Raw genomic sequence first — 18,701 nt, forward strand, 5'->3', positions numbered from 1 at the left:
GCACCAGTCCCAGCTGTATTGTCCCACATCACTTCCTGGGATACGCTTTTAACTGGATGCATATTTAAGGTTTTCTTCTGGTCCACAATCAGAAAAGAAACATCTACATCAAATTTAAGTACTCTTCCCTCATAACTCTTTCAGGCAAGACAGAAGCAAGGAAGATGAGAAAAGAAATACTGGGGAATATTTTCCATGAAAATAACTAGCAGCAAGGACAGAAATGTATGTATTGATGATTCACCAGCGTCACAAACTACTGGATGCTGATCTGAACTCACACTTGAAATTGTATATGTTGTGCAGTTCCTCATGAAGTCACATAGGCAAATTCTCTCAGCCAAGCCATGTCTCATATAGGGCAGAAAAACTGTCCTAGAACAGATGGAAACTAAAGATTCTTACAGTGGAACTGCAGACTCCTAAAGAGTGGAAGGATTGTTGTATGCTTGTCCTGTTCTTACATCCTTTTTCTTAATAATCACTTCTGGTCAAAATCAGGGAAAGAATACCAGCCTAGCTGGACTTTCCTCCTTCCCAAAGCATCCATACACATGCCTTTAATACCAACCTTTAAGAATAACTGCTTAAGTTCTGTTGGAGACACATATAGACCATGGCTGGAAGTAAATCTATGTCACTAGGAAGCTTTCTTTATAGCTACAGCAAAAAATACGTTATCAGATCATCCCTCACCTGTGACATCAATCTTGAAGGTCAGTTTCTGGCCAGCAGCCTCGCAGGTGTACTCCCCAGCATCTTTCTTCTCCACCTGACACACCACCAGGCGACGCGATTTGCCCTCCGACTCCACCTTGAACTTCTTGCTGGAGGTGATCAGTTTCCCATCCTTGTACCATTTCACGTCAGCCTTCTCCTGGGCCACCTCGCAGCTCAGCGTGGTGTTTTCTGATAGTGCAGCTTTCACCTCCTTCTGCACCTTCTCCTTGTTGATGAAAGCATCTTCTGCCTCTGAAACAGGGAAATATTAGGGGAAAAATATGTCGGATATAAATAGCTTGCAGCAATAAGGTATTACAGGTATTTTGCGTAGGTGCTCTACAGGATCACTCCTTGTAACATTGCTTTGCAGTCCTTTTTATCACAGAGCAGTGAATGCATCCTCAAAACATAGCCCATATAGCCATACCTCTCTGACTAGTCTTCAGGAATGGCTCAATCGCCTCATTTTCAAATTTCTTATAATTATGATAAGGATAATTTTTCCTCTTTGTGTCTTGATGATATTTCTACACCACACATTTGGAAATAGCCAAATATAACACAATTATGAGTTGCCACCTTCACTACCACATTATTTACAGGAATTTACCAGCATCTTGGTATTTTAGATTAAGACTGGGTGTCGTTCAGAAAATACCTTGTAACTCAATCCCAATGAAATGACAAAGGTACAGTTCTTAATACAGAAAGGTTCTTGCGTACATTATACATAAAACTGGTCTATAAAATTTGAAGTATGGTTTTATTTCCTCATAAATCTCTAATTTTTCAGAAAACTTGCTGTAGGAAATCTTCTTTTCATACTATATACAAGGAACAAGGATTAAGTGTTTAAAATCACTTTCTTCTCAAGTATCACTTAGAACTTCCATCTCAACAAGTGCAGTTGGCATCAAAAGGGTAATTAGTGTGATCAGTAGTTAGCCAGCCATATTAATTGAAAAGATTAATTTGTCACCTTACTAAGTACTCCTGACTGATAAATTGCATCTTTTACCATTTACTTTAATGATTGTTTGACCTTGTTCTCCTTTTACCAACAACTGGTGTAGTCACTGTCAGCTGCTATATTAGCATACATGTGAGATGTGGGAGGACAAAAAGACCCTAAAAAAATGGACATTTTTCCCCCACTTATTTACCTTAAGAAATAACTGCACAAGTAGTATAGCATATGCTGATATGCCTACATGATGGATATTACATAGCAACAGCCATCCAGCATTTAGTACAGGCAGCCTATGCCTCTTTGGGTCCCAGGTATGTACTGGAGCATCGCAGTCCATGATTTCACTGCTACAGAAGCACAAGCTCCAAAGGTAAATGCTCGACTCACAAGGCCTGGGGTTGCCGTTGCCCCTCAGTTGCAGTGCAAGCATGGAAGATACTTCATCCATCCAGGTTCAGGCATCTGGGTTGCCTGGGTAAGGTGACCTGGGAGACTCCTGGTTCTCCCTGGCAGTCATGGAGAACCCCTTCCATAACCCACGCTACTGCCTTTCTCCCCCCAGTCACTCTGCAGCTTCCTAGTGCCATCCTTTACTCCTTGACGTCTCTCTCCTCTACATACAGTCTGTGTCACGTCTGTACTCTGAGCGGCAGCAGCTGCCTGGGAGGGTAAGGAGTAGGGGTAAGCTCAGGTCAGGTCCCTACCACTGCTGACCGTGGCACTACACGCAAGCCGGGGAGCCGTATCATAGGCTTGCCGTCAATATTGCACGGTCCAGGGAAAAAAATAAATCCTACAGGGAGCAAGCCAAAGCAGGAAACAGCTTATACGCTCTAATTTTGAGCTCCTCTGTTCATAGTGGCTGTAGAAGGGGTGTAAGGAGCTGTCATTGTCATTAAGGTGTCATTAACAAGGCAGTGCACATAGCCTATGCTGGGTGATGCAAAACTCCTCAAAGGCACGCGTCAGCCCACTGCAGATTAAGGAGCGTTTGGGTAACTGAAAAGAGCTCGAGCACACACCATGGTTTGCATTTAAAACCAATTGCAAAATTATAAACATTCCAACTTCCACCTATGACTTGGGCTGTGAACGCTGGGTGCACTAAAGGAGTTACAAACCAGACCGTGTCAATGGCTGCTGTATTTAAAATTTCAAATTAGCAGAGCAGGAATATTCCAGATGATTTACTTGCTTGTTCTCTGCATTCTTGCCCTTTATAAAAAACACTTTTATAGTGGTAGGAAATGTGATTAGAACTTTTAATCAGCTTACAAAGTGATTTACACTAGCCAGTAATTTGCCTTGGAAAATTAAAGTTAAACAAGTGTTCCATGCAGATGACATTTCCAACCTCATCTGAAACAAGTTAGTGAAATTTCACTGAAAATGAGGAAAACCATGTTTTCAGGACATGGAGCTTTCACCAACTTCAAATAAGGATTTCACTGCTTACTACGAATCTTGAAAGAATGAGATTTCAGAATCAGCTCTTTTTGCTACACATGGAGCCCAGTCCCAAGGTGTACAGCACCTGGTTCTTTTTATATAAAGCCAAAAGCTATAGCTGCATCCCAATGCTCAACGCGGAGCATCTAACCTTCAAGCTTTCCATAAATAGGGAAGTTTTTTGTGCTACCAGTGGAGCCCTGGAGTACAGGAACCCTGAAAAACTTTCTGAGGGCAATGGTAACAGGATAAATTAAGACCCAGAAAGCCACTGCACTTTGGGATAATCTAGTAAGATGAGGATTTCTGCAGCAAAAGAGCCAACCACTCAGAGTACTCATAATCCCTCCTGACTTTCACACTAGATCATTTTCCAGACGGTGCTGGACTTGCATGTCACATTACAGTCGTACACATGAAAAATACGGCAACAGTAGCTAGGCAAGCACTCTGCTTGCGACAGAGGGGGAAAGGTGTTACCTTACCCCATGCAGCAGTGAAGTCATCCAGTCTGAAAGAGAACTAAAAACCTTTGGTTTCTGAGGCAGACAACTAAGAATAGCCCTCAGCTACAGAAATTCAACTGTAAAGGTGCTAAATTTCTGTGCTTTCTGACTACACCTCTGTAGTGTATGAACCAGTTTCACCAGCTGAGCACGAACGTTGTTTATACCAGCGGTCTTTCTATCAACGCCCTTGTTGCATTTTCTCTGAAAGATGCCTCTCAAATCTAGCCTTACTGTAACCCATCCTTCACTGAAGCTGGAAGTTCCCTTGGCCAAAGGCACGTGCTACACAATTCACGACAAAGAGCCCAAGTGCCCCAAGAACATCCTGTGTACCCGACGCAGAGCAAGGATACGTAACAGCCAGTGCCTTACAGTATGTGCTGTGGGGAGCAGCAAGGCTTTACGCTGTAGCAGCAGCTGCACACCGCACACATAAGATGGAGGGAGCAGGATGCCCCAAAGCAGCAAAGAGCAGTAAAGACTGCAAGCTTTACAAGGGAACAGCACTTGAGCTATGCCCTGCAAGGACTTCAGGTCTCCAGCACAACTGCGAGCACAAAAGTCAGAGTCCTAATGCAGTTGCTCTTGCACATAGCTGATAAAATGCCAGGCCTCTGCCAGCATTAGGGTTCCAGCGTGTCTGATGCTGTAAGAAAGCAAAGGAGAAAATAGATTCCCTGTTCTGATCTCAGAATATGAGACAAGAAAACAGAGAGGCATTTGACGGCAAAGACAGTGGAGTGTTATACATGCAATCAAAAAAAAGCCAAACCCTTTCTTGTCATCCAGTTCAGAAATGATCACTCAGAATGTAGCTGACAAGTCCATAGCTGCCTGGAGCTTGAGATAAAATTTACTGGACCTTTTTGCAAAATATACTGAGACCAAAGAAATCTATAGTGTAGTCAGGATGAAAGAACAGCCTCATTATTAGAACCTCAGACTCCAAATCATGTTGTTAATGAGAAAAATACAGACAAACATTTCTGGGCTTATGACTGGTCATTACAGATGTAGAAATCACAATGAACAGTCATCACCTTTGGTTTCAGCAGATCACAGATATGTGCAGTGCAGCTGATACAAAATTTTTAGGACAATACACTGCCACCAACTCCCAAAGATTCTCGATGCAGCCACAATAAAGTAGGGATTGTGTAAACACTACTGTTTAAATATCGCTTGGTAGAAAAGTATTTGCACCACTTCTCATAGCTAATTGTGATTTGTAAAGCTATCCAATGACAGATTAAAAAATGGCAGAGGAAGAGCTGAATGAAAGGTTGTTAAATACAAATCGTAATTCAAATTGCACATATTTGTATCCACTTGTGCTCATCATCCACAAAAGTTTCATGGTGTGTGGAGTTACGAGGCTGTGCTCACAGACATCTTTGCCCCAAGGGACTGTGGAATAATGGAAGCAATTCCCTGTTTTGGGAGGGAGGACACTGTGTACAGAAAAGATGAAACAAAGAGGGAAGAAAACAGTGACTTTCATGGAAGAACAGCAGTAACAAAGGGAGGAATACCAATGATGATGACCACATTGGAAGAGGTCCTTCAACACAGTGCCTGCTACTGAAAACTCGTGATTCACTATCACTGAGCCTAAAGCAGCAGCACAGGTTGCTGAGGAGCCAACAGCAGGATACCTACACATAACCTCTAGGTCTGCCCAGTCCTGCACAACCTCCCGGAAATGGTAGCTTAGAACAACATCAGGAAGTACTTTAACAGCATTCCTAATGTTTTGACAGAGAAAACGGTAGAAAACACCCAGACACAAAGAAAATGCAATTAAATACCAATAAAAATCTGCCTCCCACCTGTGATGACAATCTTGAAGGTCAGTTTCTGGCCAGCAGCCTCGCAGGTGTACTCCCCAGCATCTTTCTTCTCCACCTGACACACCACCAGGCGACGCGATTTGCCCTCCGACTCCACCTTGAACTTCTTGCTGGAGGTGATCAGTTTCCCATCCTTGTACCATTTCACGTCAGTCTTCTCCTGGGCCACCTCGCAGCTCAGCGTGGCATTTTCTGATAGTGCAGCTTTCACCTCCTTCTTCACTTTGTCCTTGTTGATAAAGGCATCTTCTGCTTCTGTGGGGTTGGAGAGGAAATTAAAAAATCAAATATACGTTTACACTGCCCAAAGTGTTCAAACCCAGGTGAAAAATATGACAGTTTCCAGTTTGTGTTATTATGCAATGGTCCCACTCACAGCAAAGGTACGCTCAGACAGGACATGGCCCTCCGTATGGCCCGAGGAAAACACATCAGCTGGTTTTGAGCAAAATGATTCAGTGCTTGCGGAGTCCAGCTTCTTCCCATCTCCACCGAAATCCAACTTTTTGTTTGATAATGTAATGCACAATTTATCTCCCAATCTCACCTGCCACCGGGACCCATATTGTAAGCCTTGCCCAGTCTAGGTACTTCTTGAGCAGACCTGTTTTCCTACTACTTCCAGGCTTATTTTCCTACACATCTAGGAGCTGATACCTTTTTCCATATAAATCATAACAGCACATGTAAACTTGCATATTTTTTTTCTTTACTGGGAAATCGGAAAACACTGCTGAGCAGGATGCATCTCACAGATGAAAATAACCAGCTATAGGCATCTGTGACAGTGGCTGCATGCAAGGTGGTTACCTGACCAACTTCACTACTCGAGGAAGACCTAGGCTACCCAAACCCTGGAGTGTAGAGTGATTCATTTTGCTCTGTAGTGAGAGGAACTCATGGACCTTTCTGAGATGAGACCAGACAAATATCCCACCTGTGACATCAATCTTGAAGGTCAGTTTCTGGCCAGCAGCCTCGCAGGTGTACTCCCCAGCATCTTTCTTCTCCACCTGACACACCACCAGGCGACGCAATTTGCCCTCCGACTCCACCTTGAACTTCTTGCTGGAGGTGATCAGTTTCCCATCCTTGTACCATTTCACGTCAGTCTTCTCCTGGGCCACCTCACAGCTCAGCGTGGCGTTTTGTGTCAGTACAGCCTTCGCTTCCTTTTGTACCTTGTCCTTGTTCGTAAACATGTCTTCTGTCTCTGTAAGAAAGCCACAATAGGCACACACAGATTTTTGCAGTTGTCTCCTCCAGTGCTGAACTAACTTCATCCTACTTGACTATACTTGCCTCATGATGGCCCCTTAACACAAGAAAGCACCTTCAACTCTATTTTGCTGATAGGAAGTGAATAGCTATATGAGAATTCTGGGATAAAGTTAAGAAACTCACAATCTGAGCACAGATTTGAACCTGGGACTTAGAGCACCATCATGAGCTGCCTGAACCCTTCTCCCTCTTCTCTCTTTTTCTCTTCCTGCATCTCTCCAAGCTTCCAGTGAACCAGAGGGAACAACCCTTGTATCTTCATATCCAGGAACTGTTGCTCTTTTTCTGCCTATTTGGGTCACTCCAGTCATTCTCCATCTAATCAGAACCCTTCAGACACCTCCCCCTTCTTTTTTAGCTATCCCTGCCCCTCTGCCATGGCCTTACATTATGATTCTGCAGTTTTTCTGCAGACGCACCAGGTAATTGTGAGCGGTGCAGAAGTTTTCATCCTTGCCCACCATTTTTTTGTAGTTACAAATAGTCACAGGTGCAAAAGCATGTTGGATAACCAAAAAAATCAAGTCCTATGACTGAAATAATTCACCCCAGAGAGGTTGTGAGATCCTCCAAATATAAGATGCTACCCTAACTGGAATGCTCCTTTACCTTTGGCATTTCTAGCACTTTCTCACCTCTGACTTTGACTTGGAATGTTACTTTGTCGTCCTTCGTTTCACAGGTATAGCTCCCTTGGTCTTGCTTTGTCACCTTCTTGATGATGAGCTTGCGGTGTGTCCCTTGCGAGATGACTGTTGTCCTCTGGTCCTGCTTCACCTCAGTTTGATCCTTCCTCCATACCACGCCTCCACTCGCAGCTGACACCTCACACAGCAGCTCAAGGTTTTCAGAAGGACTGACTAATATTTCTGGAGTTGTTTTGGGCTTGTTGACAAAATTAACAGTTTCATCTGGAAAGCAAAAGAGAAAGTGGTTTATACCTTGATTCTGGCTTATCAGCACAAAATTAAGAAATTACTGTTCATTATTTCATTGCTAGTCACATTTGGCTGATCAAGTTTCACCTCTGGAGGTGTAAATGTACGCATGCGTGCATGGTACTGTTGGAATGTATGATAGAGTGTTAATGGTTATGCCAATAAACTGTGGTTATGAGTCAGAAAAGTCCCTCCTGAGATACAGCAGTGTTCTCTCTACTGGGGAACTCGTCATCTAAGTTTTAAATCATCCAGAGAGTTAGTACATAGCAGTCTCCACTTTGGGAGCTGGGTATTTATGTATCCTTTACATTACAACAGCCTATTAGGTCTGCACTGTGGCATTAATACTAGCCTTATTAAGTTCTAGATGGACATGGATCTATGCCTACCTGTATTCAAAAGCAAAATTCACCTAACTGATGTGCAACCTTCTTCTGCATCCCCTTCAGAAGCCAGGCATGAAAACTGTCTACCTGAGCACAGATGCAGTGGTTTCTACTACCAGAGCTGTGTGTGCACAGAGCCATGAGCAGAACCTGGCCCAACATCATGAGACCATAAAGCCTGACATGTGCTTTAATTCACAGCTCCTGTCTCATCACACATGAAAGTTGATGCCTGACTTTCTGACAGATGGTGCAAACTCCTTCTCTGATCTTCAGATAATTGCTCTCAGTTACAGTGCAATCACATCTCTTACATCCTTCTGGATCTTTTAAATCAAGATGAGATGCTCTCAAGTTGCTGACACTTTAATCACCAGTCCTTGTTTTGATTTCAGGTAAGCTCTAGGGAATATGTATTGATGCCTGAGTACACAAACAGCTTTGAAAAGATCTAAGAAGTCTCAGAAGGCCTTGTTGGAAGTGATGAGGAGTTGCCTTTAAATGTTGCCGAGTCCATTCCTGCAGCCCCATGTTCACAATATCAGTCCCACTGGGCTAATTCTTCCCCAGACCAGATCTATTATCCCACATATGGGATAATTTCATTGATAAGATACTCACCAATTTCAAGAGGACTAAGTTAATATATGAGCCAATAGTGTCACATCTTTCTACTGAATCTGTTTTTCACGTTAGGAGAACTCACCACTGCTCAGAACTCATAGCTCAAGCGGTAGAGGCTCCTGCTTTGATACCTCAGCCTAGACCCTGCTGACTGCGCACACGGGTAGCCACACGTATGAGCTGTGCAAGCACACACACACAGAGCATGTGCCATGTATGCAGCAGCAATACAGCATTTTATCAACTCGGGGGCGAGGGGGGTTGCAATCACATTTGTAAAGGTAAAAGCAAAGGCAACTGAATAAGAGGAGACAGGCACCTTGTGTGTAAAATGTGAGCAAACCTATTCAACACACCCTGTGCCTAAGTTAACAAGCAATATTTGATGAGCATGTCAGGTATTTCATACCCTTCATTCCACCAAGGCAGCCCTTGCCTGAAGAGCAAGCTGATGGCTGTCAGTTATAACCAATCTTAGCTTAGTATTGCATTTCTTTTAGCAGCAACTGTTGCTTTCAGTCACTGAGTAGTCCAAGGACAATTGCTATGGTACACTCATGCCAGCCACATCTGCGGCATCAGAGAACATATAGTTCATTAAAAATTGTAATCATTAGGACTGATCTTTTCTTCAAAATTTAGGTGACCAAAGGAGGATAGTCTCTCCAGAACCCTGCTGTTAAGGTTATTGGGGTATCTCGTTACCGTGAAGACAGATTACTTCCCTGCCTGAGACCATCCCCTCACTGTGCAGCACTACTTCTTATCACTCTGGAAAGTTTTTATGGTGACATGTGAAACAGGGTAGAAGTTGCCTTAACTAACAGGTTGTAATTAAATCCTTGTTAACCAGAAAGTTTGTGGGGATACACAGTTACTTAGCAGATACATGTTTTCCTTGCCTGAGCTTGCAATGTTTTGTCATAGCAGTTACAGGTGAGATTCCCCTAACCGGCACGTGGCCATCACAAGGTTAGGTATCCAGTCTCATGTGTCATGCAGGCTTCCTCTGTACTTTGTGTTCAGACAAAGCTCCAGGACACTTTTAAAATCCATCTTAGATAGCTTTCATTAGACAGTATAACTCAGATGATATAAATTGCCCTTTAGGGGTCAGTTCAGAGCTTGTTTGGCTCTTTTAGACCAATTTTTCAATGGGTGAGGTCAGGACTATGAATTACACTCAAAGTTAAATTGCATAATGTTGCATTCTCAGCCAAAGAAAAGTGGAGGTGAGATGCAGAGTAAATACCTGAGCAAACACCAGTTGTAAACGGCTGTAGAGGAATGAAGGAGGGTTAATTATCATAGATAACACACAGCTGTGGGCTGGCTTCAGGGGCGTCAGGTTGGTTGATGTAGGTTAGGTGCAGCTGTGGCTGGTTCTTGCTAAGTGGTTGGGTAGCCAAGGAAGAGACACAAGGAAGGAGTAGAGAGAAGAGAGAGAGCACGTGCCCTGGATGAGGTAAGACTAGGAGAAGGCAGCAGAGGGACTGGAATGAAGAGTGTGTTGGTATGAGATGGTAAAAGACCTTGTTGCAGCTTGATAGTTTTGAGAGTGCTGCAACAAACTGCACGCAATCCCTCTAGCTCAGTAAACCATGTAGCAACCCCTCAAGCCCACTGCTGCACTAGATTGATCATCCCTGCTGAGTTTTTAGCTAGCTGATGAACCTCATGTTAGTAACATGGATGTACTGTTACATACATGTATGTAGATGTAGAGTTTCAATTTGTAGCTTAGGACAGGCTACAGACATAAGCCAGGAAACTACTTTCAGAAGAAAGGTTCTCACCAGGCTATGCAAATTAAATCAGTTGAATTTGACAGATATTGAATTTCACAGATAAATTCTTGTGTCATTTTATACTCTGGCTCCAACCTGGACTGGAACACATCAGTGACAAACATTTCTCTTCTGGGCTTGACCTGACAGCCACGTGCTTTAGCATGTGGTTTATGCCGAGAGGCACGTGCCATGAACTAATAGCTTCATTTACAGTACCGCAGGGAGATGTCTCAGGGATCACAGCGTCCTTTGGGAATAGCAGGAGATGCTTGACTCTAAAAATCAGGAGTTAAACTTGTTGTAGGACACAGGGCTTTCATAGTAAGACTTCAGGACCACCTCGGTCAGGAGGTTCAAAGACAAGGTACATGCTGAGCTAAAATGAATAAAAGCCAGCTGTGGTGCTCAGCCCGTTCAGCCAGCATGGTATTTGAGTCACGACTCCAAGCCTACTAAAAGCTCATACTGACTAGAATACAGAACAGCATCGTTATATTATTTGGCATATTGTGAATTTGCATAAGGACCACAGTCAGGGTCAAAGTTTCTGAAATAGGACTGTGCAATCTTGGCTCAAAAATCTGGCTATTTACGAGGTAAAATGAACAAAGTCCTGAGTTTCTAACACAGCTTCTGATCCCATAGTTGCATCACCTACCTGAGACTTTTAAGTCAAAAGTAAGAGTGTCATCTCCAATTTTGCATGTGTATGTTCCTTCATCTTCTTTCGTCACAGCTGAAGCCACAAGCTTATGCAGTTTTCCTTTATCTTCCACGGTGAATTTCTTGCTGGCTGTGATTTCTTTGCCATCTTTGTACCACTTGACCATGACGTTGGCCTCAGAGGTCTCAGAAACAAATTCAGCCTGTTTTCCAGCAATGGCCCTAATAACTCCTCCACTCTTCTCTTTGTTTATGAAGTTAGCAAGTGCTGAAACAAATACAGACACACACACCGCCGGTAAAGAATTGTGTGGACATCAGTAAATGTGTACACTTACATCTACATTAGATATGCATTTATCATAAGATCAAATATGTGTGTTTAATTATGGATCTCATTACTAGATTCTGATGCAGAAGCAGCCAAATTTTCAGTCCTTAATGAACCATATACCTGGATTATCACACAACAGTAGATACACAACACAGGAGGCTGAGTCAAGGAAGGAGGAAGCCCTAGGCAATAGGGCTTTAAGAAAATATCTGAGAGAGGTAAGGGAAGAAATGAAACAAGCAAACTGGAGGGAAAGAAGTGAAGGTTATTGAACCATTGTGTTGTAACCACCTGGCAAATAAATAAACTCTAAAAGAGATGAAAATGTAGTCTAGAGAAATTAAATTATATTAAATTAAAAATCTAGATGGATATCACATATAACTAAAACGAAAATAAATTTAATCCTGGAAATTAACTGCAGCATAGAAAATAAACAACAGATCTGGCACCACATTAATGTGTAGTGGAATAATTGAGTCACCAATTGCCCCAAAGCAAAGATTCAAAACCCACAAATATCCTAGCTAAAAAAATGAGCCTAAAACCACAGTCTCGTCTTACTTTAGATATTGGAATTAACTTTCAAATGTCTTCTTAACATACTGTTTTAAAACACCATAGACAACCAAGTCCTTTGTTGGGACTGTGCAGTCAACGTACTAAAACTCAATGTACACGTTTCTTCCTTAATTTCAAGAAAATGATTACAAATTAACGATTCCCCCTGTGGAATGTGTGGCAAAAGCAGTTATTAGCTTTCACTGCTGACACTATAACAAGCAGGTGCAGTCCATGGTCTGGACCAGCTAAGTGTGACTCCCAGACTTCTGCTCCCAAGGCGGTGTAATCAGTGCCACGTCCTGATGCAACGCACAAGGCTTCTCCTTTAGCTCAGAGACCCTAGCCACAGGGATGGATTTTGCATTTTGTTTCTTTGCTTTTAAATATATTTAGATTTCTCCAAGTCTGTGGTAGTGCTTTTAATTACAGGTAATTATTTGGTAGGGAAACAACATTCACCAGCTCATATGATGGCAGCCTGGAGACCTAAAAGTGAAGAGTGAATTGACTTGCCGAGCAGTACACAGGTAAGAAAGGAAAAGAAAACCCCAGACCCAAATCTCCTCCAACCTAAGACTTAGAAATACCCAGCAAGCAAATAAACAGGGAAAGGGAAGGGCATGACCGTGCAGCCAAGGGCCTCTCAAGCTCTGCTCCCCAAGGGTCTCTGTGCAATCACCAGCTTCTGGCATGGACCAGAGCTTGCATTTGACCTTTCCAGGTCCCTATCAGCCCAGTTTTCTAGAGTTTACTAAGTCTGCTTATTAGAAGAATATCTATGAGTCAAGAAGTCATACCAGAAGCATTTATCCAGGGAAAACCTCCTTTTCCTTTTTAAATTGTTTTTTCTTAGGGCCTCTGTTTCCATTTGTTTCTCTAGCGACTGATTGTGGTGGAGCTTTCCCTTCAGTAGGACAACACACAGTCCTTCTTCTGTACCCAACCACCTACACCCATGAAGCCTGCAGGGCCTGAACACTGCTGAGACCTCTGCTTCTCCACCAGCATTACCAGGACTCAGCCCACAGGTTTAAAGGTTTGGGAGGAAGAGGGTGACGGGTTCATTGATGGACCTTTCACTTCCTTAGGAAACTAGAGTGAGAAATACAACCACAGCAGTCCGAAGGAGACTTCTCAGGTGTCCCACTTCGATGCAGAAGGTCACGTGTCAGAGAACCCCTGACATGTGAAGTCTCACGGCACTGGAGGGACTGCGGTGATAAATGGCCAGTGCATTTTCTAGCAGGGTTTATTTGGGCAGGAGGCCCAGCGAGTGACACACCTCTGGCCACGGCTCGGCACGGTGGCCTCTCGGCAGCCACGTGATGCCCATGTGCCAGACACAGCTGACCTGCTCATCAGATGATTCACCAGCTAGCTGTGTCTGATTTACAGGAGGAATGGATAAAAGCTGGTGACGCTGAAAGGAAAAATACTGGAACAGCACTTGTGAGCCTCATCCTACAAGGATGAGATGTATCAAAGCTGATTCTCCAGGAACCAAACTACCAATGGCAGACGTTTAAGTTACAGCTTGTCAACCCAGACTTGAAAATAATAGCATTGATTACTCATAGTCACATTACAGTGAAAAGCACATGGAGATGTCCATCAGCTAATTCAATTAAATCTATGCGTAGACATGCCAGCATGAAAAATGATGCTGAAGAGGTGGAAAGAGAGAGAAGAAAACCAAAATTAAGAGCAGCTGCCAAGTGTAGACAGCAATTCCTCCCTCCACAGATTTAGTCACATTTTTAAATTATTTTTTTCACCTCTCTTTTGAATTTGCTCTTTGAGAATAACCAAGTACGCAAGTTGTCAAATGCAAAACACAGACATTACTCTGTGGCTTTGTAGTTTCTACAGAGACCAAGGAAGGTGAGAAGCCAGCAGAACATGATGATGAAGCACCTCATACTTAGTGTAGGAACAGTGCGATCCTTGCTGGGAAGAAGGCAAGTGGTGAGTTATGGGACAGAACACAGAAATCACATGGCTTTACAGAGTGACCTTGACAGTTCAAAGCAATATAGCCACTGAACTCACCCCGGATGATGTGTGACAACAGGTTAGACTGTCCTGGAGTCAGGCTGTATACACTGAACCCTAGCAGACATGTAGATGATCCCATGAGGAACGGTCTGGGGATACACTGGGGCTTTTCAGCCAAAAGCTGGTCCTGTTCAAGGCAGAGGAAACTCTCCCATGAACTAGTTCCTAAAAGCCTGCACAGACAGGAAGGCTTGCAAGAGGGAGGCTTAATGCTGTTGGTTGCAGGGTAAAGGTTCAAGACTCCAAGCCTTGGTCTGGGAGTGGATGTGCCCACCAGCCAGGCAGCAGGCACTCAGGAAGGGACTGCCATGAAAACAAGAACAGCCAAACAACGGGGCAGCTGTAAAACAGTACTTGTTCAAATCTGACAAACAGGAACCATTAAAAGAAAGTGACATTTCACTGTTTGTTCTATGCAGCCTTCCATCTGAATACCCTGCAAACAGCAATGAGCCGAGCTATCCAGTGTGCCCTGGAAAGGTCTGTTTTTATTCATCAGGGTACTGACAGAAAACAAAAAGAACCCCAAACAAACAAAAAAATCCAGTGATGCCAAGATGATCTCAGTCCATCAGAACTTGAATCACAGCTGAACTCTTCAGTGACTTGTCCAATATCACATAGCAAGTATAGGGCAGATCACATGCGCCATGCCCTGCCCCTGTGAATTTCTTTGTCACGAGAATTTCTTTGTCACAAGAGCACCTTTCACTACCCACTATTTAATCTCAGGAAATAACACTAAGACATTCCATGGAATATCAAGACATCAATTTGAGTGAAAGCACAGTTTGTACCACTGAGACAGTGTTAGATCTTGTATTCACTCCACGCTCTACTCTGGGACCACAGACACTGCCAAGACTAGATGCTGATGTGGAGGTACCACAACTCCCTACACTGCCTCTGGAGCACTCCCTGTCTGTCCCTTGGTCAATCTATTGGCTTAGGGCAGGAACAGGCCATTAACACAAAGCAGCCCGGACAGTCACATACCTTTCACTGAAAGCTGATAGAGCATTTTATCCCCCTCACTGATGCACTCATAAACTCCAGCATCCTCTGCTGCAGTGCTGCGGATTTTTAGGATGTGCTTTTTCCCCACGGTTTGAAGTTCATATTTTTCACTGCCCTTGATCTCTTTCCCATCCTTCATCCACTTCACAGTAGCCTCTGCATCCGAAAGCTCAGCCTGAAGTTTGGCATCCTCCCGCAGCCGAACAGAGACTTTTTCTGTATCTCTGCTCTTGTTGGTAAATCTCACTGCAGCACCTGGCAGGAAAAAAGCCTTCGTTATTTCAAGTTATATCAAGAAAACATGTCCCTGATATAAGTCAGTTGTGGACTGTGAGATCTCATAAAGAGTATTAGGTCCTGTTCCTGCCCTTACATTCTTGTCAATACAGAGCATTTTTTCCCAGTTCAGGAGACTTGATCTGTTTTTATTGCCAGAGTTACTAAGAAAAAAAAAAAAAAAAAAGCATGTCTTTCTACTGATTAAATAATACCCGGAACATGCTTCTGCAAAGGCTTTCACCCAAAGTCAAACGCACCCTTCCAGAATGAATGAATGCCTATTCATTACCTTTTGCCATGCAATATGGGTAGACACAGACGTTACCAACATTTCATAGAGGAAAGCTGGAGCACCCAACTCTCAATGCTCAATCAAGTTACACGACATTAACCTGCACATCACACACAACTGTGGTAGGATAAAAAACTTCCAAGCAAAAAAACGTTGTTAGCAATTCATGCGCCTTTACATTTGAAAGACTCCACTACAGTCAGAAAGACTAGCTAAACCTGGATTTGAAATTACTGGCTGATGGTGACTCAGTGGCAGATCTGGTGACAGAATCCACTCAGTGACAGTTGTGACTGCAGAAATGGCAAGCTGAGTTAAGCAGTCTAGTTCAGATACCAACCAGCTGGCCAGATTGACTCACTGAATCCTGTGCTATCACGGGGAGGTCATTACCAGGACCCATGTTAGTTTGTATGATGCAATTTCAAGTAGTGCCTACAGACCAGGCATCAGTGAAAGCCTCCAGCCCCGGTTCCAATCATCACATCACCGCAACTGCCCCCTGACTGGAAGAAGAAAGGACAGATGAAAATAAATACCTTTCACTCTCATCGTGGTGCTGGTGTCAACATTATTAGCAACAAATTTCACTTCTGCTCCATCATCGTTCTTGGTGACATTCTTTATGATTAGGGTGTGAGTAGTTTGGGTTCTCTTAATGATGTAGGTCTCACTTTCATGTAAGACTTTATCATTCAGGTACCAAGTGCCGGAACATGTTGTCGTAAGGTCAACAGTAAACAGGGCATCCCCTCCAGGTACAGCTTCAACAGTTGTCAGAGGCGTTTTCACAGCCAAGACTGGTTCTAGGGAAGAAGAACAACATGTATCTCTGAGACCAAAAGACACAAGACTGCCATGCTGGAGAACAGGTCTTCCTAAGAACAAAGATCTTGAGATAAGCAAGATATAAGAATAAAATCATGCAGCCTTATACAATTTCTATGCACCGAAGGCAATGCACGGTTGGTCAACAGGATTTGATTTCTACAGCTGCAGGTAACTGACCTCTGGCATTAGGGTAAGCCCTGTTTCTGCAAGGAAAGAACAACAGGCATATTTTACTGATATTTTTTTCTCTAAGATGTTTAAAGGCATAAAAAGCCTGAAACACCTAGGTTCCCCAACAAGCGAGCTATTTATTTATATAACCAGTTTTATTCTTAGATTTCAGAAGGATCATAAGGAGGCCACCCAGCCTTAAGTCACTTTTACATATCTTAGGAAAACACAGACATGTTTAGACAGCTAGAGAAAATGATGTCAAAAATAACAAGACACAGTATGATCAAAGTCTGTGTAGATATTGTCCAGTGCAATGAATCAAAGGAAGAAGCAATCTCATTGCACACGATGATTCGATTGGCACACTGGCACTTGAGAAATATAGTAATAACCCCATTATTTCTCCTAGTAACTCTAAGATTAAAAAAGAGACTGACTGGAACTTGGTTTTCATCACAATATGATCACCCACAAATATTCTTTAGGTGCAAGCTTGGTAATAATCTTGAAAATTGTATTATAAGCCCACCTCTATTTTTCACTTCATACCAGGTCTAGAAGTATTTACAGGGTTAAGGTCCATTGCAGAGAGCTCTGCCTCTCACACAGCCCGATGTGAGATACTGGAATATAAGCACACTCACAGCTCTATCGCAGAAACCCAACCACCATCACTTTGGAGATGGTCAGTGGTTGAAATGAGATAGGAGAACCAGCAGTGAAGGGGAAAAGGTTTTGCTGTGCAATTGCTCTATCCTCCTCAAAGTCATGGGAAACATTTTAGAGCACCCATGTGGCAGAGCAGCACAGACTGACCCATTTTACAAAGGTTTTGAGCTCACCAAGGTGCATGCTCCCTGGGAACTCCAGGTAGGGGCTCTGTCCGTAGGAGTTGACTGCAGACACTCGGAACTGATAGTCAGCCTCTTCCGACAGGTTGTTCACCGTGAACTCTGGGACAGGGACATGAGACTCATGGCACCTCACCCAGGTAAAGCCAGTCAGTTTCTTGCGTTCCACGACGTAGCCATCAATTGGAATGGGGCGGTCCATCTTCGGAGGGGACCATGCTAGCGTCACTGAGGTTTCTGTTTTATTTTTCACCACAGGGTCTGCTGGGGGTTGGGTGGGAGGTTTTTTGGGAGCTGCACAAGGGGAAAAAAAAAAGCAAAAAAGCAGAGAAAAAAGTCAGAGTGGAAAAGCCACTGCACCTCACTGGAAAAGCTTACACTGAACTAAAAGCTACTCTTGCTTAATAAACCTCCATAAAACATTGATGCAGGATGGAAAAGCAAGAGAATGGATAGAATGTGCTTTTTTGGGCTGTATTAGGCAAAGATGTATAATACTCCTACCTTCACAGCTAAACTTATGTGATTTCTACACACTATTACAATTGTCTGCACAAAGAATCTGCAATGAACAGTTCATAGGCTTAAAATTCCAGTGCTAGATACAGACCCACATTGCTTCCTATACAACTCCTGGGCAAAGCAGACTAACAATCAGCTTGTTATTTTCACCCAGAAGATGGGTAAAAACACCAAAGTTTGTTCAAAATCCTATGCATCAAATTCCCAGTCCACTTCCCTAGTGTAAATCCAGACTAAAAACAAAAAAAAAACCCAACAACAATAAAAAAAAAAAACAAAAATCAAAAATACCTTAATGGGATTACCCTAGCAAGGTGGCACAATCACAATTTTGCCCTGCTTACTAGACATCACTGCACAGGGACAGTTGCACTAATTCTGTAAGTCTGCTGGTATTTATCTTCTGTCAGAATTTCAACCATACACATCCCCGCAGTCAGGAACGTAGGCATGCCTGTGAGAATCAATGCGTAGCAAGGCACCATTGCACCAAGGAAGAACGGGGCGATATTTTGCAATGCTTTGCACACAGGTGTGGTGTCCTGTGCAGCAGTGTAAATCTACTCCGTAAAAAGCAGCCTGTGCCAGGAGTCTAT

The 18,701-nt window shown here is 43.3% G+C and overlaps 1 protein-coding gene across 1 annotated transcript in view; it reads right to left on the reverse strand.

Moving 5' to 3' along the window:
- OBSCN (obscurin, cytoskeletal calmodulin and titin-interacting RhoGEF) overlaps positions 1 to 18,701 on the reverse strand; it is a 185,715-nt gene that overhangs the window by 152,034 nt on the left and 14,980 nt on the right. Inside the window, 8 exon segments of the mRNA XM_040591699.1 lie at positions 697 to 972; positions 5,481 to 5,756; positions 6,439 to 6,714; positions 7,418 to 7,693; positions 11,182 to 11,454; positions 15,136 to 15,411; positions 16,267 to 16,533; positions 17,575 to 17,877. Of these exon segments, the coding sequence (XP_040447633.1) occupies positions 697 to 972; positions 5,481 to 5,756; positions 6,439 to 6,714; positions 7,418 to 7,693; positions 11,182 to 11,454; positions 15,136 to 15,411; positions 16,267 to 16,533; positions 17,575 to 17,877 (2,223 nt within the window).

Source organism: Falco naumanni, chromosome 4 (genome assembly GCF_017639655.2).
Source record: "Falco naumanni isolate bFalNau1 chromosome 4, bFalNau1.pat, whole genome shotgun sequence".
Lineage (NCBI taxonomy): Eukaryota > Metazoa > Chordata > Aves > Falconiformes > Falconidae > Falco > Falco naumanni.